Source organism: Thunnus thynnus, chromosome 8 (genome assembly GCF_963924715.1).
Source record: "Thunnus thynnus chromosome 8, fThuThy2.1, whole genome shotgun sequence".
NCBI lineage: Eukaryota > Metazoa > Chordata > Actinopteri > Scombriformes > Scombridae > Thunnus > Thunnus thynnus.
Genome location: NC_089524.1, coordinates 3,676,396 through 3,700,017, shown reverse-complemented (window position 1 = coordinate 3,700,017; position 23,622 = coordinate 3,676,396). Strand labels below are relative to the sequence as shown.

General features: G+C 38.7%; 1 protein-coding gene and 1 long non-coding RNA gene across 4 annotated transcripts in view; one reads left to right on the top strand and one right to left on the bottom strand.

Moving 5' to 3' along the window:
* Positions 1 to 23,622, top strand: part of LOC137187332 (urokinase plasminogen activator surface receptor-like) — a 141,053-nt gene that overhangs the window by 24,707 nt on the left and 92,724 nt on the right. Inside the window, exons 1-6 of one of the 3 annotated variants that reach the window (XM_067596155.1) lie at positions 6,524 to 6,757; positions 7,785 to 7,883; positions 9,495 to 9,587; positions 9,689 to 9,853; positions 10,006 to 10,125; positions 10,253 to 11,344. In XM_067596155.1, coding sequence (XP_067452256.1) covers positions 7,832 to 7,883; positions 9,495 to 9,587; positions 9,689 to 9,853; positions 10,006 to 10,125; positions 10,253 to 10,464 — 642 coding nt within the window. In that variant the 5' untranslated portion in view covers positions 6,524 to 6,757; positions 7,785 to 7,831 and the 3' untranslated portion in view covers positions 10,465 to 11,344. Of the gene's footprint in view, positions 1 to 6,508; positions 6,758 to 7,784; positions 7,884 to 9,494; positions 9,588 to 9,688; positions 9,854 to 10,005; positions 10,126 to 10,252; positions 11,345 to 23,622 lie in introns of those variants that run through there. The other 2 variants (XM_067596154.1, XM_067596152.1) reach the window with 2 other exon arrangements.
* LOC137187335 (uncharacterized) lies at positions 16,982 to 21,026 on the bottom strand. Its single transcript, XR_010929196.1, has 4 exons — positions 20,890 to 21,026; positions 18,519 to 18,581; positions 17,244 to 17,622; positions 16,982 to 17,101 (listed from the first exon to the last, which is right to left on the bottom strand). It is a non-coding gene; the product is annotated as an uncharacterized lncRNA (long non-coding RNA).

Genomic DNA, 23,622 nt, shown 5'->3' with positions numbered 1-23,622 from the left:
ACAGTTCTTCTTCTAAGGTCCTCAAAAATATCCTTTATTTGAGCCATGACACTTTCACAAACCTGTGTTGTAAAGCTCAGACTTTGATAGTGAAGACCCAGATTTCTCTTCTTTAAATAAGGCAGGGCCTCCCAGACTCACACTTGATTAGGATTATCAATTTATTTGAAGGGGAAATTAGAGTCGGGTGTTTCAATCAATGGGATGACAGAGGTTCACATACTTTTGCCACACACAGATATGTAACATTGGATCATTTTCCTCAATTAATAAACGAAAAAGTGTAAGGTTTTTTTTCTCATTTGTTCAACTGATGTCTCTTTATCTAGTTTTAGGACTTGAATGGAAATCTGATCACGTTTTAGGTCATACTTATGCAGAAATGGAGCAAATTCTAAAGGGTTCACAAACTTTCAAGCAGCACTGTATGTGGGTAGAAATATATACATGTGAAAGGAGATACATACGTGTGTATGTATGTAAGATGGCCAGAATGAACTTTAGTTTGTATGGCCCCTCATACAGGCTGGGAACCTGCTGCACGCCTGTGGTTGGGATGTGGTTTACAATCGCAGAACAGCAAGAGAAGATCAACCACTCTTGTTTCTCGTGCAGTAGAATAGTTTATGTTTTGTAGACTTTTGACTTACATACTTCACCTACACCTCTACTGTTCTGATTCATGGTTTTCAGGCATGTAATTACCATTGAGGGCACCGAGTTCATGACCTCAGTATTTCTAAAATCCTGCCTATGGCCCTTATTGCTTTCTGTTGTTTTCTAAAGCTGCGAATGCACTGATCAGAACTTCAAAATGATCAAAAAGCATTCACTTAACTTTGAAAGATTTCTGGTTCTCTTCACATATAGTTCTCTTTATTTTCCACACAACTGTCACAGTATAACCACAGTTTGCGTGTTTCTGTGTCAGCTCATTCAGTCTGTGAGAAAGTGTAACTTTCCATAGCTGTGCTGAGAAAAAATATTTGACTTTCATTAAGTAATGCTATGTATACACAAAAGTTGGATGTAACCTAATGAGCTTTTCCCAGTGTCACTCTTCAAGTTCCAACGCTCTTTGGTTAAGCCACGAGCTGAACACTCTTTTCTTCTCTGTTTCTGTCTCTACTGAGATGCCGAGTGTTTATGCAGGTGTTCCGATTTCACTTAATGAGCTTTTTCACTCTGATTTGTTTGTTTGTTTTTTTTCCCTCTCTTCTGGTCAGCTGATGTACTACAGTAGCTGCTCCTGAAATGGAAACTGAAAGTGAAACTTAAGTTCTAGTTGGCATTGTTTTCTTGCGCTACCTTCAAATGGTTCTATTTTAAAGATGATTTTCCCTCTCTTCAAGATGTGAATACCTTTCTATTGTTTGAGTGGTCTTCAAATTGATTTTATCTGAGTTTTAACTAAACAATACTTTACTGTTGTAACTAACCTGAAGTATAATACATGTGGATATTTTAGTAGGGTTTAAATTCCTATATGTATAATTATTATATTTTTTCTTTGATTCATTCATCTGCTACATGTAAAGATGTAGAACAAACTTTTTTTGTTAAAACTTAAGATATCAATCAAAACACAAAAGTTTTGTGTTTGTGTTTTGTGTGTGATTTTTACTCAGATTTCAGGATGGACTGAGAACACTTGGTGTTCTGGACAAAATCCAAGCTCACCCGGAGAGTTTTCGCCCCTTTTATGCTGGTCTTCTACAACCCTCACAGCTGACCATGTTGACAGCCTCTTCACCATCCACCTATCTCCAGTTGGCAGCAATAGAAGGTGTGCTGAAGAAGTTGTTCCTTTCTGGAAAGACTACTGAACAGATGCAAAAGGTAAATGTAGTGTTTTAAGCATTTCTTGTATGAACTAAAATATCCTCTCACTTTCAAATAATAATACAGTGCATCTTGTCAGTGTCATTTCCAAAGTATTGCTTTTTCTCTAGATCAAGAGGGAACACAGAAGACAATTCTCACCTTTGTCACTGGAGCCAATATTCAGATTCAGATTCAGATTCAGACAACTTTATTTATCCCGAAAGGGCAATTCAGTTTGGCAGTGTACCCAGACCATGCACAAAAAAACAAACAAACAAATAACAGACAGATCTATGCCAGAGACAGTCAGTACACAGGTACTCACAGACATGTAAATAAATGAACAACAAATAGATACGTAATAAATAAGTAAAATCCTAGTCCCAGCAATAACAAGCCCCAAAATGATTAGTTAAGACAATAAAACTCCACGAGTTATTATTCATTCCACATACTGCTATCAAGGTTTAACAGCCTGATGGCAGAAGGAATGAAAGATTTTGAAAGAGTGTCTTCACAAGTGGCGCTGTAAAACGAGGGCCTGAGGGCATTAAAATTAAGTCGGAGGACAGGATGTGGTTGGGTTGGGAAACTATTCCCCGTGCTTTTTTGACCACCTGTCTCTCCCACAGAGAACGCATGTCTCTTTGCCGGATACCAATTATCTTAGAACAGACATGCACAATATTGTAGAGGTAGTTCTTGTCCTTGACAGAGCGACCCCCAAACCAACAAATAAAAGAAAATATTAAGATACTTTCAATAAAAGACTGATAGAAAATACATAAGATGTCCTTATAGACATTAAAAGAATTTAACTTCCTTAGCAGGTGAATCCTCTGTTGGCCTCGCTTCACAATACTCTCAGTGTTAACATCAAACTTCAGTTTGGAGTCGAACACAGTTCCTAAATACTTGTGTCAACAATCTCAATATTATCACCATGGATAATACTTAATTTTGGTTTTCCACAGTTCCTCCTAAAATCAACATCAAGTTCTTTTGTTTTTGACACATTAAGGTCTAGAAAGTTTTCATCACACCAACTGACAAAGTCAGGGAAGGCATTACCATGGTCAGACTCTGAGCCTTGAAGAAGAGACAGAAGTACCGAATCATCGGAAAATTTCACCAGATAGCTGTCTTCTCTATGAGACCTACAGCTATCTGTGTACAGGATAAAGAGAAGGGGTGACAAAACACAACCCTGGGGTGAATCTATGTTTGAAGCCAATGGATCCGACATAATGCCATTAACTAGAACACTCTGTTTCCTGTCAGTTAAGAAGTTTAAAAGCAATAATAAGAACTGAATAGGTAATTTAAAATAAGATGAGAGCTGATCTATTAAAATATGTGGCTGCATTTTATTAAAAGCAGAGGAAAAATCTGCAAATAAAAGCCTAACATGAGATTGTGGTTTCTCCAGATGATTATAGACTCTATCGAGAATGAAGACTTTTGCATCCTTTACCTCCTTGCCGGCCTGATAGGCAAACTGCAAGGGATCAAGTTTGTCAGACACCAAGGAGATAACCTTATCTTTTAGAATTCTCTCAAAAATTTTCATTACTAAAGATGTTAAAGCTACAGGTCTGAATTCATTTAACTCTCTGGAATTTTTCGATTTGCAAGTTGGAAGTTTGCAATGATCAGCACACAATTGGAAGAGACTAGAAAAGATTTCACTGAGCTGGTCGGCACAGTATTTCAAAGTGCGCCCACAAATTGCATCAGAGCCAGCCGCCTTCCTGATATTTGTTTTCTTTAGCAAGGCAGTGACCCTATCTTGTGATATTACAAGATCTCTTTGACGTACGAGAGAATCCCTCAACATGTGACCTTCAGAAATACTGTTCCTCCAATTGGCTTCTCTCCACAACCTTCAATTGAATTTCTTTACCAAGAACATGACATAGGAGCCAACTCTAAACTGCCCATTGTAAACACCTGCAACTGTTTGAAATTACCACTGTACACCTCTTACAGAGACTTTCAGAAAAACATGGACTGCATTGGATATTACTCATGATTTCAGCATAGCTTAATTCATGGGAAGGCTTCCTTCTCAGTATTCTGTTTAAAGGTGACGTTCGCACCCAAATAAATAAATTTTGCAGTAGACTTAAAATTGTGAATGCAGGACTTATACTTGAAATCAAGTGTTTTTACTTTTACTCTCATTCAAATAAAGGATTTAAGTACCCTTTCCACCATGTCCAAGTGGATTGGAAGAAACTGACTACTGACTTTGTGCTTCTTGATTTACATTTGTTGACATATTCCATGGCATCTTCTGAAAGATCATCCAATAGGGTCAATTTCTTGCAGACTCTGTCTAACACGCCACCTCTGAATGCATAACCCACATGACCTCAAGCTCCAATGCACATATCATTCACCTGTATTTGTGGTAGACTGAAAAATTTCACCAACAACTCTGTTCAGGTTGTCATTTGATAATATTGCATGTCAGTTTGTGAAATGTTTGTATGTGAGATGGCCAGAATGAACTTTAGCTTGTACAGCCCCTCATACAGGCTGGGAACCTGCAGACCTGTGGTTGGGATGTGTTTACAATCGCAGAACAGCAAGAGAAGAAGATCAACTATTGTTGTTTCTCATAGTGTAGTTTCTGTTTTACAGACTTTTGACCACACTACTTCTCTATTGTTCAGATGCATGGCTTTCAGGCACGTAGCTACCATTGAGGACACCAAGTTTATGACCTCAGTATTTCTAAAGTCCTTCCTACGGCCCTTATTGCTTTCCGGTGTGTTCTAAAGCTGCAAATGCACTGACACAGTGATCAAAATTTCAAAATGATCAAAATGCATTCACTTAACTTTGAAAGATTTCTGGTTCTCTTCACATATAGTTCTTTTTACTGTCACCCAACTGTCACATCACAACCACAGTTTGCATGTTTCTGTGTCAGCTCATTCAGTCTGTGAGAAAATGTAACTTTCCATAGCCATACTGAGGAAATGTTTGACTTTCATTAAGCAATGGTGTATATGCACCACAGTTGGATATAACCTAATATATCACTGCATCTGTGAAGGAAGTTATTGTATGAATATGTATAAATGCTTGTGTGAACTTCTGAAAACCTCTGGTTAAAAAATGCTTATTGACAGTGTCTGAACAGTATGTTCCTGTGTGAAAGAGACACAAAGAACATTTATTGCTGCAGCATATCCTGTGATGAAAAAGTCAAAAACTTCATGGTCACAACAAATCAGAAATGACAAAATCTTTGTTTATCATTTGATCATTTCATATCCAATTTACAATACAAAATTAGAAAACAAATAACAGCTGTTTTACTAACTTAGACCACGCCATTTGTGTATAGTTTAAATAGTTTATTTGATCAGCAAGATGGTTCAGGAAAGAATAAGATGAGGGGCGATGGATGTTAGGGTCGAGGGGAGGCGATGGACGCCGGATGTGGGTCACCGTCATAAAGGAGTCGAATTGGATGGATAGTGACCGGTTGGAGTTGAGTTGAGGCTGGAGCGTCTAGGAACCCGGGGATGGAGACTCAGGGTGGGGGCATGTCTTGATGAGCAATTTTTTGCTAGGACCAAGCTACATCGCTAACTCCTTGTTAACTATCTGCCTTCAAGAACACTGTGATCATCTGCTGCTGGTTTATTGGAAATTCCAGCAACAGCCAAAAGAAAACTGGGGATTCAGCCTTTGTCAATTACAGCCCAAAACTATGGAACACACTACCGATAGATAGGCCAGCTTGCTAAATATTTTTAAAAGAAAGCTAAAAACTTATCTCTCACTTTAGCCTTTAACTAGCTATGACTCTCCTGATACAGGCAGAACTTATTTTTTGCACTCTGCTTTGCATTTGCTTCTTTTAAAATGTTGTATTTTACTTGATTTTATGCACTCTATTTATTCTATATTTTAACTTTATTATTATTATTATTACTACCAGTGGGTTATATCTTCTGACTTCTGGTATGTATTCTATTTTCACTTTATTTTTATATTTTTATTATTATTATCAAGTGGGTTCCATTTTCCATTGTCATGTTACATTAATGTTTTTTAACATGTTTTTAATGTTCATTTTATGTCTTTTTTCATGGGAGGTACTTGGTGCATGTAATTCCTTTGTTGTAAAGCATTTTGAGCTGCATTTCCTGTATGAAAGGTTCTATACAAATAAAGTTTATCATCATTATCACTATGGGGGATTCATTTCGTTCTATTTTAGAGGGAAACAACATACTTGTCATTCTGCTTAATTTATCTGGCAGCTTGTTACTTTTTACTTTACAGATTAAGAGTTTACACACAAAATATATGATCAGCAGATAAATATGATATGTTAATATAGATTAAACTATCCAGCAGTATATAAAGCTAAAACTAAAACTAAAATGAGCTCCATCTTGACCAGACTTTAAGTTAGAGAAGAGGATTTGGGCCACATGTCAAAAATGTTTGAGTTCTGAGTCAGAGTTCTGACGTATTATGTAAATGTAAGTCAATGTAGTGCCAATAATACTTCTGCCCTTTTACCTAAGTAAATGTTTGAGTGCAGGCCTTTTACTTTTAACAAAGTATTGTTAGTGTGGAATTAATAGTTTAAAGGTTTCGGTACTTTGTCTACCTCTGCTAATACCAACAGAGAAAGGGTGAAAAGTGCGAAGGAGGCCACATGACTGAGTTTGCCTTGAGCCCCCAGATCACTAAATCTGCCCCACCTTGGGCTGTGAAAAAACAGTGAAGAGGTTGAGACGTCATTGTTGGAGGTATAAATGAAACCGTTTTAGAAGTGTTAGTTTCATTCTGACCAGAGAGGAAGAACAGACATTTCCTCTTGCATATTTCAGAACAAATTCAAGACATTTTTATAAGTTTTACTTTTTCTGTTGATGAACTGGGTGTGTTGAATTTTGACTGGGTGAGTTTTATTAACATATTCTGAAATTCTATTCTATGTTATAGTTTGTGAGAGAAAATTGAATAATTGGTTATCATTTTATAAATCACTTGTATAAATGTTACAAATGTTGTTGTGATGTAATGTCATTCTGGTAAACATGTTGGGGGAAGAAATCCTACTCCTTGGCTAGATGAACTCTTGAACTTGTTTCTATCTGAGGGCTATTTGGTGACCTCTGGGGTTAGCTAGAGACATCTTTGCCCTCATCCTACTGTTTCAGAGACTGTGTGGATCATGAGGTACCTAGAAAAGCTAAAGTTGAAGGATCTCATGTTTGAAGTTATTGATTAACCATGACGTCTCTGTAAGATCTTATGACTATACTTGTTTGTAAGAAGGTGTAACAGTATGTGGAAGTGTCCATTAAGGGACAAGCTTTGCTTCTAGAGAAGTATAAAGCTGTCTGGTTTGTGTTCACAATCTTAAGGAAAATGGCCAACTGAACAACATGCTTTCTCTCCAAAAATACGAGATGATTGTATTTTTGTTTTGTGTTTTCAAGTTGCCTTTGATTCTATTCAGCTTAACTCAACTTCTGATCTGTATCATGTTGTCTCATTTCTGTATAAGTATTAGACTTTCACTTCTGAATGTTGACAAAGTTTTTATGATCTATAATAATTTTTCACAATATTATACAACTTAATGTGCTAACTAACCATAGCTTAAAAATAGTGAAGCAATTTGGACATATTTTACTGTTAAATAGGTCTGGATAACATAATCTAACCTGCTGGTTTTTTTGTTTGTTTTTTTAAATTACAGTGATATAATTAACAATTATATAATAAATGATAATAATTTATATATGTATTCATCCAAACATTACTGCAGGTGAAAAAGATGAGGAGTTAGTAGCTTGTTGAACTGTGTATTGCAGCTGTTTACAGTAAGACAGTGGATTCATTTTGCTGCTTTGAAAGTGAAGGAATACAGTTCCTTTGTTATTCAAGTGTGTCCAGTAACTTCCTCTTTTTTAACACAGGTTCACAATATAAAGTATTTCCACCGTAATCTGCAGATTTGCTCATCATGATGAAGCTGATCTTGTATCTCACTCTCATCTGGACATTCTCCAACACAGGTAACCTCACTCACTCTTGAAGTCACAATGAAACTGAAGTTAGAGCATCTTTAGTTTCTGTGCTGTGACGTATTTTCCAGGGAAACTGAGTATTTGAGTGGTGTACAAGAGGGATTTAAATCAAATCCTTTGCATTTGATTGGACTGCAAAAAAGTGGGCAGGGCTTAAAAAGTTATGCGATAGGGAGCTACAGAGGACTGTTGGCTCCACACACCTCCCTCACATGTTGTTAGATCAGGAGGAGGATGAGGGAGAGATGAATGAATTAGACCTCAACCACATTGTTCTGCAAATGAAAAAAAGGACTTATAACTGTCAGCTAGCTAACGACACCGGCTGGTAACTGGCAGATGCAATTTCATTGGACACAAAATTAGTATACGCCCCAAGTGCAGGATGACTCATCAAAATTTCTTCATCGTTTTGCAGGAAACAAACACTAAAGTACCATCAAGAATGAAGATATCAAGTTACAAAAAGTTACAAAAATCGATGGTCTTGGTTAAATCATATAAATGCTACCACAGACTTGAAAACAGAACTTGCTTATGTGGTTTTGCTTTCAAAAATGTTTTCAATATTGAAATAAAACTATAATCTTTCTCTAAACTTCTCAAACTCACTAACCCCGAACAGGATCTGTGTGGTGCAAAAAAACAAACAAAAAACATTGCTGGTAAACATTTGCAGAAAGCAATTAAGTTTTCTTTTAAAAAAAAACATGTTCGAGGTATATAAAGGTAGGTATATATATTCCAAGTCTGCTAATCCTGCCCTTATCCAGCATCCACACCACTCATCAACCCCTCAGTATTAACTCTACAAGTGCAAGATATTATATTCCAGGTGTAGTATTCCCTGCAGTATATATATATATATATATATATATATATATATATATACCCTTTTCCCCTCAGTGCATCTAATGTGCAACTCAGCCAAAGCTTCTCACCAAATCCTGCTTTTGGCTTTAACACAGAAAATTGTCAACTGTACACTTCCAAGTCCTCTATCTGTTTTAATAAACCATTACAGGTAGCAGAGTGACTAATTCAACATGGCAATGTAAGAATGTAATTTAAAGAGGCTGAAAGAAAGACATGTATCTCAAAATGTTGAATACAAACTCAAAATACACTCAGTCAGTCTTGTGGTTATCAAAATGGAAATATCTAAAAACTAGAATGTAAAACTACTGTTACCCATCAAATTAGGTAATAAATCTAATGCTTCATATCACCAATTGACTCAAGCATGCAGAACAGAGAACAGAACTTGCCAAACATAAGCCTTACTTTATTGGCCACAATAAAGAATGTCATGTAAAATCATTTTAAATAGCAGTGTTCCATTCTTTAAACAACATTATTAGAAAGAGAGATAATGCAGGCGTCACCATGACAGAAAACTTTACAACTAAATGCTGCAGCCATTAGATATGATGACTGATTTCTGATTCTTAATATATTTGTTGATAACAATTTATTAGATTTACTTTTGGCTCTCATCAGATTCAGAATCAGAACTTTGCATACTGTATCTGTGTTAATATGACAAACAGGATTCATGCTGATTGTTCAAGTCACCATCTTTTATATCATAAATCGCAGCTGAAGCTCTTCAGTGTTGGACTGGTAACGTGACTAACCCTGTCCTCAAAACCTGCAACTCTACTCACCTGTGCGGATCAATGGCCACACACGGTATCTGTAAAAAAGTATTGGAAATAAGTCTGATTTTGTCATTCCCTTCTTCAGTTTTATATTTTTGAATTACAGTGTTTGATCTGTGTTTCTCTTTACAGTAATTGAGAATGGGATGACCAGTGAGTTCACACAGAGGTGGTGTCTTCCGTCCCCACCTTATACTTTAGGAGACCACCATTATTCACACAGTCTGGGTTCTACAGTCGTAGCTCAATTTGTTCGTGTGTGCAACAAAGATGGCTGCAACACTGGATATATTCCTTGTAAGTAAAGAGAAAGGTTTCCCTTTTTAAAGACACAAAATCACATTCACATGTTGTATCAGTCTAATATTGGTCACAGTGAAGAACAATAAGTGTTCTGTTGTCACTTTGCGTCTTGTACAGTTTCTGCCATGTCTCCTGTTCTGTTTCAGACCCTGGTGTCCTGAAGAAAAACAACCTGCAGTGTTTCGCCTGTGAAGATCGATCTTCTGCTGTGTGTGACAAGACAGTTCAGTGTGTGGGAGAGCAGGACCGCTGCATGAATGTGACTGGTGAGTCCTCATGATCATTTTGTGCCTCAAAACACATTATTGTTGCCTTTAAAGTGTCAATTTCCTGCCTCTTCAATTTGAAAAACTTTTAAAAACTGTGGTCTAACAATGATTTTGTCATCCACAGCGGGAGATGAGAAGGGCATAGCATATCATTCCTTTGGATGTGTCTCTACAAACCTCTGTGAAGCTTTGTTTTACTTGGAGGTCTGGACTAAGTTGCCTAAATTACTTAGTGAACCAAAATGTTGTGGAAGCAGCCTCTGTAACTCAGCCTGGTCTGTCAAACTGAATGTGATCCCTTTGTTGTTTGGACTCATTACTCTTATTGTCTACTAGAACAAAGAGAAACTAACAAAATAGCAAAAGCACATGTGTAGTGTGTGTGAATAAGCCAAATACAGTATGTTCATTATCTTCTCATTCATTTACACGGTGAAATGTCTTAAGTTTTGAATGTTTTAGCTTGGTAAATAATTATTTTAACCATAACTGCAGTATCCCAGTTAAAAATAAAAGTTAGCTCATGATAATCCTGTCTGGTTCGTGGACAATAACAAATACATCTAATAACAAAAAGATATTTTCCTTATGAGAGTTGGGTAAAGTAACCCATAACAAAACATTGTCTTGCAGCACAAAGTCCAAAGGTTGTGATATGTAGCACAACAATCTAGTGAAGCTCTGGTAACAGGACTGCGTTCCCAAAGTATCAATACTACAGATACTACGTCTCTTTTTTGAAGAATGATTCTAACGTCAATAGGATTGACACTAGTTTCAGTTTCTCTCTTCTACATCGAACCCATTTCATCAAAGAGTAAAACTGTCTGTGCAAACAACGTTCTGTTATTGTGAACACGTGCACTCCTTACTTCTCCACTGCTGTTGTCATGTGCACTCAAACAACGAACATATGCGTCGTGCAGACATCGCTGTGTCGCGCACGCTGACAACTGTCCCGTGTTTTAATATGCATGTAATCAACAGTGGAAAGCAAAAAAAAAAAGTATGTTGCCATTTTTTTTTATGTTTCACTTGCTACATACATGCTTCAGTTAGGAATCAAACCCAGGACATTTATTGACAATAAGAAAGATATAGAAAATTGCCAGCCATACCCGTCAATCTTTCAAGTATTTTCCCTTGTTTTATGCATGTAACCACAGTGATTGTGTATTGTATTGTGTTGCTTTATTGTGTGAATGTGCTGTTTTTGCTACGCAGCCTGTGTAAACATTGTGTTAATAAAATGATTCTAAAACTGTCATGACAGGAAGAGTCTTGCATTTAATCTTAAAATTATAAAACATTATTTTAATGAAAAATGTTTTGCTCCTTGTTACATATATGATTTACATGTTAAATCAAGACAACACCAAAAACCGTGCTGTCTTGTACTTTATTACATTTTAACTAAATAAAATGAGTTCACGTGAACAACAGTGTGCAGGATTTCTGGTTCCTTTTCAGTTTGCAGAGTCTTTGGTCCTGTCATGCAACTGTCAGAAAGATTTTAGGGTATGCAAAAACTTTCATTGTTAACAGTGCTAGTGTTAACAGAAAAAAAGAAAATGTACAATTGTTTTTTGTTTTGTTTTTTTACAAAAACTTGTTGACTTGTGGTGAAATTATTCCCAGCTGTGCAGCTGCTACCTCTGCCAATGATATGTCTTTTCTGTTACACCTCTCCCTTTTTTTAATTATTTGAGCACTGAGAGTCACTCACAGCTAAAGACCACTGTTCTACCTTATTACTGGATGAACAAGAACAGTCTTCTGGTTACGTGAAACTTACTCATGCAAAGGTCAGCACTGAAAATGTGACAATATCACAATATTATCTCTTAATCATGAAACAGAAATGAAACATGGAGGCATCACCATCCCAGCAATAATGCCCCTTTGGGACTCATGTGGGGCCACTGCGGGAATGAAATGAGCCCCACAGGGACAGCCCACTGTGGGCCCCATTACTGGCATGAAATGCTGGGCACATGTGGGCCAGACACTATGGGGCCCAGGTGGTGCCCCAGTGGGACAGCCCATACCCAGCCCAAAGTGTGGGTACACACTCATTTTCTCTCAGATTCAATCATGTAGACTAGATTTAAAGTCCTCTGATACTGATTTAAAACAACGTTTGTTTTGCTTTTTACTAATGTAAGCTGGTTGCAACAGTACAGAAGATCAACCATTAACCATGAATAAGGAATTTTCATAAAATTACTCACTACTCAAGTAGTCTTCACTAATTACTCTTTTCATCTGCACTTCAAGTACTTATTTTGATTGGTATGTTTACTTTTGAATAATTATCTACTTGTTACTTGCATATAAAGCAACAACACTACTGTTTTGGTTTCCTAGTAAGGAAGTTATCATTTTGTAAATAGATGTATTTGTTACTTTCCACAAACCAGACAGGATTATCATTAGTTGACTTTTTTTGACTGGGATGCTGCAGTTATGGTTAAAATAATTATTTACCAAGCTAAAACATTCAAAATGTTAAAGACATCTCACTGAGAAGATGATAGATATACTTGGCTTATTCACACACACTACACGTATGCTTTTGCTATTTTGTTAGTTTCTCTTTGTTCTAATAGACGATTCACTAACTGAGACCACACCGAGAACATTAGATTTCAATAGTTTAATTGAGATAATGAAAGAGAGCTGATATGTTGATGGATGGGTTGGAGAACCTGATGAAGGATTAGGGATGGAGGGATGAAGTGATGGGGGGAGGAAAGGGGTGAGGTGTGAGAGTTGAGGAACATAGAATGGAGGGTTGAGGGACGATGATGGATGTATGGTTTGTCGACTGGACAACGACTGCCGACAGTAGGGAGGTAGGAGGGAACAGGGGGGAGAGGTTGAGACTCTGAGTGGGGGAACTGTCTCTCCAGTCCAACGCCTGGATAGAGCCCCCAAAAAGAACTTCATGTGGAGATGTTCAAGAACGTGGCTGGAGTATGGTTCTGGAGAAATCGCCGACTTGTGCAAAACTTGCAGGTTTGCAACCAGGAACATGTAGCAACTCGCCTGGTTTGGCGGTGGAGAGCAGGTCTTGTGGATATGCGTGGCGGGCTAGCCTCTGGTTTATGTAGGTTTGAATTGTTCTGAAGGCTCGAATAAGAATTTACGTGAAGAGAAATGTGGGGCAAGAGAAGCCGAGCTGGTTGGTTTGCTTGCTTAAGGTTAAATATGAGGGTGTCTGGGAGTGGTGTCCTTGTCTCCGAAGAATGAATGGGAATATCAGACGCCATTGCATGCTGTAGAACGTCTGTAGAGACATGGATTCTACAACTTTGTCAGGGTAGGGAGGTAGGTGGCCTGTACGGGGAATTCTGGCATAGCAGGCCAGGATGATGATGATGATGATGATGAAGTCGGGGGCAAGCGCTTCGGCTTAAGGCTGGGTTCGTCGGCCTTACTGACATGCCGCAGTGTGGAGCGAGGCTGGATATGATGTCCTTGAGGATTTCTTTTTTATAATGGTCAGCAAGGGCTTCGATGATGACTTGACATGGTTCATCGGGGGGGGGGGGGGCAGTTGAAGTGGCCGACTGGAAGTGAACCACCTACAACTGCTGTAACCCCAGAAACAGAACGAGACACTGAGTCAGTGCAGCTGTATGTTGCGAGAACAGGCAATGTGGTTGTCTCCGGAAGGGTTGAGTGTCAGGACTTGGTAGAAACTGTGGGACAATCACGTACGAAAAATGGATGGTCTGGCGGTTGAGATGGTTCTTTGGAGTTAATGGCAATTAGTGCTTTAGGATATAGCGGTGTCATGGACCATGCTTGGTGGGGTTCTGAGGACCACTGCACCTAACATAGGCACCACTGAAGGAGGGATACTGTATGTGGGTATCGACAGGCATGATGCACCTGGATGGGTACGATGGCCATCGGAAGCAAGAAGAGAAGTGTGTGGCCTGTGATGAGCTTTAGCTGTCAAGACTTTAGTAGCCTGTGATGGGGCTTGAGACTGTCAGGACCTGCAAAGCCTGCTGCATGAAGGGAGTCGAAGAAAGGGGGAACAAAGGGGGGGATGGTTGGGTGTGGGGGCTGAGTGCGAACTGTGGGATAACCATTTATGGGAAAACTGATGGTCTGAATGGCTCTTTGGAGTTGACCGAATGGAGTGGGTCGGAAGAAGGAAGTTCTGTGGCCCGCTGATGTCATGAACTAGTGGTGAGGGAATAGAAGCTGACTGGAGCACTGAATTGATGAAGAATAGTTGTATTGAAGATGATTCGTTGTGTTGAAGCATTTTATATAGTCGGTTGACGGCAATGAAAGAGTGAGGGCGCACCCTCCATGATGCCTTGAGATTCAGATGAAGGTAGAATGGATGAAAAGAAAACAGATGGATTTGAGTGAGCCATATCGGCTGTGGCTAGAAAGCGAAGAAGGAAAAGATGCTGTTTTATGGATAATATGGGAGGATGGAAGCTGAGGTAATATAGGAGGAAAAGATAGAAAGTCTGGAGGGAGGCACGGGGGATGAAGGGGTGAGGGTTAGAGGGATGAAGGGTGGGGAATTCAATTCAATTCTATAGTATAGCACTGAATGACGACGAGGTCATCACGTGGCACTTTAACATAAAGCAGGTCTAGACCATTCTCTTTAATTAACGGAGACCCAACAATTCCCCCGTGAGCAAGCACTTGGCAACGGCGGTGAGGAAAAACTCCCCTTTAACGGAAGAAACGTCAAGCAGAACATGGTGGGCGGCCATCTGCTTTGACTGGTTGGGTTAGAAAAAAAAACAAACAAAAAAAAAACAAAAAAACAAACAAACAAAAAAACAAGGGGGGAGGGGTGAAGGAGGTAAGGATGAAAAATGAAAGGGTGAGGGTAAAAGTAGGGTGGAAAAGGAGGAAGGATAGAGTTAGAGGGATGAGGGGAGGGGGAAGGGATGGAGGGGGAAGGGAGAGGGTCGGGGGGTGTGAGGATGACGGGGTGAGGGTCGAGTTCGTGGGATGTGAGATGAAGGGATGAGGGTCGCGGGATGAAGGGATGAGGGATGAAGGGAATACTTACCATGCATGAGGAATGGGGGGGAGGGGGTCGAGGGATGTGTATTGGGTGAGTGGTGGAAGAGCAGGTGTGGAAAAGGAGGAAGGATAGACTTAGAGGGATGAGGGGAGGGGGAGGGGATGGAGGGGGAAGGGAGAGGGTCGGGGGGTGTGAGGATGAGGGGTGAGGGTCGAGGTTGTGGGATGCGGGATGAGGGGATGAGGGTTAAGGGATGAAGGGATGGGGGAAGAAGGAAATATTTAGCATACTGGTCGAGAGAGAAAGGGAGGAAAAGAAGAGAGAGAAAGGGAGGAAAGGAAGGGAAAGAAGAGAGAGATGATAGTGATGGGGGTTGAAGGATGAAGGGTCGAGGGATGAAGGATGAGGGGATGCATGTATGGCTGTGGGCATGAGGTCGCTCGACCTGGCCCTCGGCAAATGTGGGAGCCGTCCGCTGCTCCGCTGTAGTGGGCGGTGTGGTGCTGTGGGTGTGCCCCGTATAAGAGACGTTGGGCAGGGAACCCGGAGGTGAGCAGCTGGATACATCGGTGATGAGCTGGAGGCTGTGTGGAGCGGGAAAAGCACGGCTTTTGAGACAAGGAGGTGGCGTCTGAGTCGGGTAGAATGCGTGTGTGATACGCTGGGGATGATCGATGGTCCGTTGTTTGGAGAGAAGAGGATGAGAGTTCCTGAAGAGGAGTAGAAGCGTTAACGAAGAAACATAAAAACAGAAAAGTGAGTTAGTATGAACCATGGAGTTACACGAGCACTTAATAAATAAGCAGGAAAATGGGATGAAGGGTTAATTCGGAAAATAAAATAAAAAAAGGGGGGAAGAAAAGAAAGTGGAGTGTGCCCTGGCTGGGGGTGGAGAGTCAGGGCTCCGTTGTAGCGGGCAGTGTGCTGACGTCATCAGTGTGTGGCGTGCGTCGGGTTAGCATTAGGTGGTGAACCCGGAAGAGCGAGACGATTTGAGCTGCCGGCCGGAGAGGTGAGGAAAAAGTTTCTGTAGAGTTGGAAAAGTTTAGCAAGGCTATTGTGTCACTGGAACAGTGTGTCCGTCTGTCTGAGAGTACTCTGTAGGTGAGTGAGCGTCCAGTTGAAGATGTTGATAAAGGAAAACGAGCCGCGTTGGCTATAGCGTGGGTGTGTATGGGTCCCAGCTGATCAGCAGTGTGGCGTCTGAGGGAGTAGCTTTTCCTCCAAGGAGCAGCAGTGTAAACGGCCTCTGCGTGGATGTGGTGGTGAAGGAGGTATCTTGTTGGTACTGCTGGATCGAGTCATGGATGGTATTGCTGGGGAACGTGGTCCAAGGAGCGCGGGCGAGGGGTAAGCGTTTGCAATGCGACCCTGTCACGGGTCACTTGCAACTGAGATGAGGGGAGAAGAATGCATGGGGTGTGCCTAAATACTTTGTAGTGCGGAAGTGGGATGTGTACTCAGTGTGGTCTCTGTTCCCGAACCTTGTTTATAAATGTATAAAACTTCATTAAGAGTAATGAGTCCAAACGGCAAAGGGATCACATTAAGTTTGACAGATCAGGCTGAGTTACAGAAGCTGCTTCCACAACATTTTGTTTCTCTAAAGGAATTTAAAAGGTGAATCAGGCTGGAGCTTCATGAGGAGCCGACTTCAAAGAGGTTTGCAAAGACACATCCAAAGATAGGAAATGTTCCGCCCTCGTCATCAATATCTTCCACTGTGGATGACAAAGTCATTGTTAGTCTTTAAAAGTTTTTTCAGATTTATTCAGCAGGAAATGGCCACTTTGAAGGCAGCGATAATGTGTTTTGAGGCACAAAAGGATTATGAGGACTCACCAGTCCAACTAATGCAGCGGTCCTCCATTCCTACACACTGAACTGTCATGTCACACACAGCAGAAGATGGATCATTGCAGGTGAAACACTGCAGGTTGTTTTTCTTCTGAACAGCAGGGTCTAAAACAGAACAATAGACATGGCAGAAACTGTACAAGACATAAAGTGACTTATTGTTCTTCACTGTGATCAACATTAGACTGATACTACATGTGAATGTGATTTTGTGTCTTTAAAAAGGGAAACTTTTCTCTTTACTTACAAGGAATGACTTGACTGTTGCAGCGATCTGTGTTGCACAAATGAACAGTTGCAGATGCACCTCCAAAACCATCATTGAATGAAAATGTGTGCTTTCCTTCACTGAAAATGGAGGATGGCAAACACAACCTGATGGTGTCCTGAGTGAAAGTCCCATTTTCATATCTTGTGAAGTGAAACACAGACCAAACACTGTAAATCAGAAATCCCATTTAAAACTGAATAAGTGAATGATATTAAGGAAAAATCTGATTTTTTTAAATACTTTTCACAGATACCTTGTAAGGCAACAGTTGCACACAACTCAGTAGAGTTACATGGAAGTAATTCCTGTTGCTTTTTGTCAGCCTCTTGACCAGTCCAACACTCAACAGCTTCAGCTGCAATTAATGAAATAAATCAGAGTCGAACAATCAACATGAATCCTGTTTGTCACATAAACACAGATACAGTATGCAACGTTAATCTGACGAGAGACAACCCCAAATTGAATGTTATTTAAGCCAAAATAAATTCAATAAATTCTTCTTAACAAAAGTCAGTCATCAAATTAAATGGCTGCAGCCTTTAGATGTACAGTTTTCTGTCATGGTGACATCTGCCTTATCTGTCTTTCTAAAAATGTTTAAAGAATGGAACGGCACTATGTAAAATAATATTACATGGGACATTTCTGTGGCCAATAAAGAAAAACTTTTGTTTGGGGAAAGATTGTGATTTTGTTTCAGTGTTGAAAAAGTAAACATGTCCTGTTCTTCAAGTCTGTGTCGATGTTTTTATTATTTAACCAAGACCATCATCTTTCTCTTATCTTAACAAAGTGCTTTGAGTCCCTAAACAACTATAACTATGTTACTATAAAGATACTAATCATGCTTTAGCTGATATGAGTGAATATTGTAGGAAAAACACATTAACCCTCCAGTTGTCCTTGGGTCAATTTTGACCTGGGAGGACAACGGGTCAAAATTGACCCGAGGACAACAGGAGGGTTAAATATATTGACAGTGAACTTTTTGTAACTTGATAGCCCCATAAAATATGTTTCTTCTTTGTGCTGATGAAACATTAAATCTGTGCAGCATGAACTTTCTTTCTAAACATATTTGCTGTTGCAAATTAGTCTTTTTAGTGTTTTTTTGTATTAGTTTGTAGATTTCTGTGGTTACTAGATGGTATAACAGAAAACATAAATGATGGTGATGATAAACATGAGCAAACTACCTGACATGACAGGTACCTGCAGAAATGCTGTTTTAAGAGTGAGTGAGGTTACCTGTGCTGGAGAGTGTCCAGATGAGAGTGAGAGACAGGATCAGCTTCATCATGATGAGTAAATCTGCAGATTACAGGAAATATTTTATATAGTGAACCTATATTTAAAAAGAGAAAATTACTGGACACGCTTGAATACTAAAGGTATTTTTTCACCTTCAAAGCAACAATAATAATAATTAATTAATTAAGGAATTACATAATTGTTAAATATAGAAGAAGATATAGAAGTATAATTTATTTAAAAAGACCAATATTTTGAAAAATTTGAAAATAAAATATGATACAGTAAATGACTCTACAAAAAAACCCCATCAAAAAACAGCTGGTTAGATTTAGTAATCCAGAGCTATTCAATCGAAAACATGTCCAAATGTTTCACGATTTTTAAGCTACCGTTTATAAGCACAGTATGTTGTATAATGTTGGGAAAAATTATAATGAAAATATTTTTTTTAAAAATACAGTTCCATAAACATATTGGATCATAAAACATGGTGGATATTCAGAAGTTAAGGTCTGATATAATCCAGAGCTATTCGATGGTAAAATATGTCCAAACTGTTTCAAAAATGCTTTATCTACTGTAAGTTAACACAATAAGTTGAATAATGATGAGAAAAACTTATTATTACAAAGTTCCATAAAAAAATTAAATAAATATTGGATCATAAAATGTAATCAACATTCAGTGAAAGTGTGATACTGATAACAGCTACACCTCAGTACAGAAATGAAACAACATGACACACATCAGAATTTAAGTTGAATAGCATCAAATACAACTATTATATTATTAAAGAACTATCATAAATTAAAGCTGCAAGCAGCATTGGTCGGGACCTCGCACTCTGGCCCATCAGGATCAGATCATTTTGCTTTGTAAAAATGATGGATACTCCTTACAAGTGTGGTGTACTTTTATTTTGAAGGTTTGATTGACAGGATGAGAATTTTCTGCAGGGTGAGACATGTCTGTCTTGCTCACACCTGTGTCATCAAAATCATGCAAGTTTTGGGCCCATTCACTTGAATTCCAATTAGTAAATTGAAAAGTCTTGATGAGTTTATGTGTAAAACAAATTAATTTCCTAATTTTCATTAAGTGTATTTTTAGAAAAGTACAGACTTTTAACCCACATGACCTGGTCAAAGTTTGATAACAATGTCTACTGTCAGATGTGTAGATACAATAAGTAACTGCAGCTGGACACAGAAAAATACTCATATATTCGAATGGAGAGTGTGAGCTAACCCACACATTTTTTAACATGTACTGTTTCCACATAGTTTTAGATACAAACTTCATTTGAACTTTAAATGAATCACAAGACTTTGACTTACAAATCTTGAATTTACATGTGTTTTCTATCTTTTACTGTTTTTGAGATATTAGAGTGTGAGTTTTAAAGTCTTTTCTTGCTCCCCCTGTGATTTTATAATGAGTGTGTATTGCGGAATGTTTCACAGCACTGAGGGAGTGACATCACCAGGAGCAGTTGGAGAGCAGGATTTTAGAGTACACTTTTTGTGAAATATCTTCATAAATCCCATGACTTTGGCCAAATATTTCTTTAAAAATCATATTTTTGTAGGAAATCTTGTTGTGAATCCATTGATACAGGTTTGAAAGTGGTGCCTTTGTTTGACACAAAGTCCGTGCCCATAGATTGCCTCCCCATTGCTTTACATTGTAAGGGTGATGAAGCACTGCAACTTTCAGGGCTTATAAAATCCAAACCGTTCGAGTTATTACAAAGTTTTTAACAACTTTTTTTCAGCACAGTGTCATAAGTCATGTAATAAAGTTTGAAGCTGATACCATTAACGCCCTCGGAGGAGATAGCGTTTGTTCAGAAACAAAAATTGGGGCAAAGTCTTATTTTGAAAGTGAGATTGCGTACTTCCTGTTGGATTTAGCGATTTTGTCAGGGGTGTCAGTGTATGATTTATAGGTCTTGATGACACGAATAATTGAATTTTGATTTGATCTCTCTACGACATTCCTACGGGCCATGGCGCCCATTTTAGTTACATAGGTGGTGCTAGTGAGCACATTTTGGCACTTTAGGGGTTCATTTTTACATTTTATCAAATTTTTTACCAGACCTGATGTGCGTGCCAAATTTTGTGAGTTTTTGAGCATGTTTAGGGGGTCAAATTTAGGGTTTAAGTGGCGTAATAATAAAGAAACAAACAAACAAACAAACACACGAAGGTGTAGGGTCCTCGCCTTTATAGTTGTCCCCTGCCTTTTGGGCTCGGTCCCTAATTATTGTAATGAAAACATCAAGGCCTTCAAGGCATCAAAATAAACATCAGGCTCGAGCATCATATCAATAAAATTTCAGAATAATTTTAATAAAACTCACCCAGTAAAAATTCAACACACCCAGTTCATCAACAGAAAAAGGAAAACTTATAAAAATGTGTTGAATTTGTTGTGAAATGTCTCCAAGATAATCGTTACTCTAAACTGAAAATTGTCCCAGAAGAAATGTCTATTCATCTTCTCTAGTCAGAATGAAACTAATGCTTCTAAAGCTGTTTTAATTTATACCTCCACCAATGATGTGTCAACCCCTTTGCTGTTTTTTCACAGCCCAAGGGCACAGTTTCACTTCTCTACATAATACTGATAACACAATATCAATCTTTCTGGTCACACACAACTTACTGAGCAAAAAGTGTTACTAAAAATACCCCCCCAGTGGCAGCAGGAAGTTGTGTGAGATCAACCATCTTCAACAAGCTACGCACTCTTTCACTGATCTTTACTTTCTACTTCACTACTTCCTGAACTGTCATTGAGGTAAATTATTTGCAAAGCACTCACTGATGGGAATTTTGTTTCTTGTGAGCGCATAGTAATAATGGAAGGTAATCGATACAGATGAACATATTAATATTCTAAGCAGCTCAGATCTTCTTTCATCTGGTTTTTTCTGTCTGGACTGTGGGACAACAATGTTACTACAAAATTATAAAAGTGAGATTCTTGACCTTATCAATGTTGCCATTGAAGCTGATGTCTGTTAACCTACCAGAATGATCTTACACACTGCTGCTAAGATCAGACACTGCATCAGTATGAAGTGATCAGTCAATAACTGCTAGTAATTATTAGCTATTATACATTTATTCATATTACATTTCTATAGAAACAGCTTTGGGCCAAGTTTACTGGCTGTCAACTGCTGACAGCACTATCAACAAGATGTGCTTTGCTTGTATGCGTTTGCCTGAAGATTCCCAGTGATTTAAGATGTCTGAGTAACCTGATCATCAGACTGAAATGCTGTTTTCGTTTACATGTCATTATTAAAGTTAACAATGAGGTAAAACATGTGGGGATAAGTTTACAAATGACTGAGAATTGGATTCCAGATTGTAGGACTCCTATCAGAAAATGTAAATTGCCTGTTTGAAGTTCTTGAAGATTTGGGCCAAAGCTGATGAACAAATCTTTTCATTATGAGAAAGTTTCTCTGCCTGCAATAAAATGTTTTTTTAATTCAAAGTTCTAAAACAGCATTGTGCTTTGAAAAATGGTCAGTATAAAGAAAAATCAAAACATTTTAAACATCCCAAATTTTCCACAAGTTTTCTTGTTTGCTTCCACGTTGTGCAGCCCACAGAATATGTGCAGCAGTGTTTCCCTTGCTGGCCCGGCCCGCGAGTTCCGGCTCAGCCCATAGACTTTACCCTGTGATGACGTCACAGATTTTTATATTACTTTTCTTGGCTCAAGGAAAGTTTTACAAATATAAAACCCCCATGGATCAAAAGTTCATAATAGAAAGAGTCATAACTGACGTTTGCAATTCAAGGTGTCCTGTCAACAGTTTTACAGACATCTCTTTTACAATGGTGGTTTATGAAGAAAAAACTTTTTCAGTCGCAGGGGGATTTTTCGCTGCAATGCCACGTGTGACCACTGAGAAAAATGGGCTGCAAGGCTGAGCAGTGGCACCCTATCCAGCTCTTATAATACATCCATAATGTAGCCTCATAGTTTGTGGACTCAAGTTCCCCATTTTGATCATCGCCATCTTGGAGTTTTGGAGCTAGAAGTGATGAGAAGTGATTATATTTAGATGGGAAGGTGGAGTGACCCTAATGCTAGCTGCTAGCTTGGTTAGCTTGGTTGGTGGATTTAGAGTCTATGGTTAACTGTGATAATGCCAATGCCAATGCTAAATTTCGCAAGTGAAAAACAGGCTTAAAATCAAAATGTACTTACCAGAAAAACTGAAGAAGACTTGAAACAAGCAATTGAGACCATAAACTAATTAGGAAAATGTTTACTGAGGTAATAAGTCAAGTGAGAAGGAGGGTCATTTTCTCATAGACTTCCACACAATCTGACTTTTTTTTGGAGCCAGCAGAGTTGCGCCTTGATGGTGATTAGAGAGAATGCAGGTTTAAGGGACTTCTGTATTGGCTTCACTTTTCAGACCCAGAATGACCTGCTTGGATAATACCGCTTCTGACCACAATGTACTTGCAATGGCAGAGTGGTGCTGTCTGTATTTCCACTCAATAACTATACCGGAAGTGAAGCAACTGCAGATGAATCTGACAGCAGTGAGCTATCTTTCTTGTAGCTTAGCACTGCACATACTGTAGATGTGTGTAGCACTTTCTGTTCATCATGTCTTAATTCAAGGCTTCCTTGTCATGTTGTTTGTTTGGAAATGCTCCTGTTACAGCTTAAAAGTTAAATACCATTTTGTGTACACATCTAGTAATTGTTTTAAGTTAAATAGTGTAACGCTAACTCTGTTAGCTTTGCCATTTTTCTACGGGACTTCCCATTGTATTAATATGTTGTTAGAATCATGCTAAGTGTCCTGTCAGCCAGTCCAGTTTGTGACTTTAAGTGTCATGTTGTGAAACAACTTTATTACAGTAAAAGTCCTGCATTCAAAATGTATATAACAGTAAACATTGTTTGTCAATTAAATGTAGTTTAAATATCATCAGATAAACTCTTCAACTTTTTCCTACTGTTGGATGAAAACCTTTAACATAAACTGTTAACATATTGTTAAATTTAATGGGGCGTACTAAAAGAAAATGTATGATTTCTTACGACTCATAAA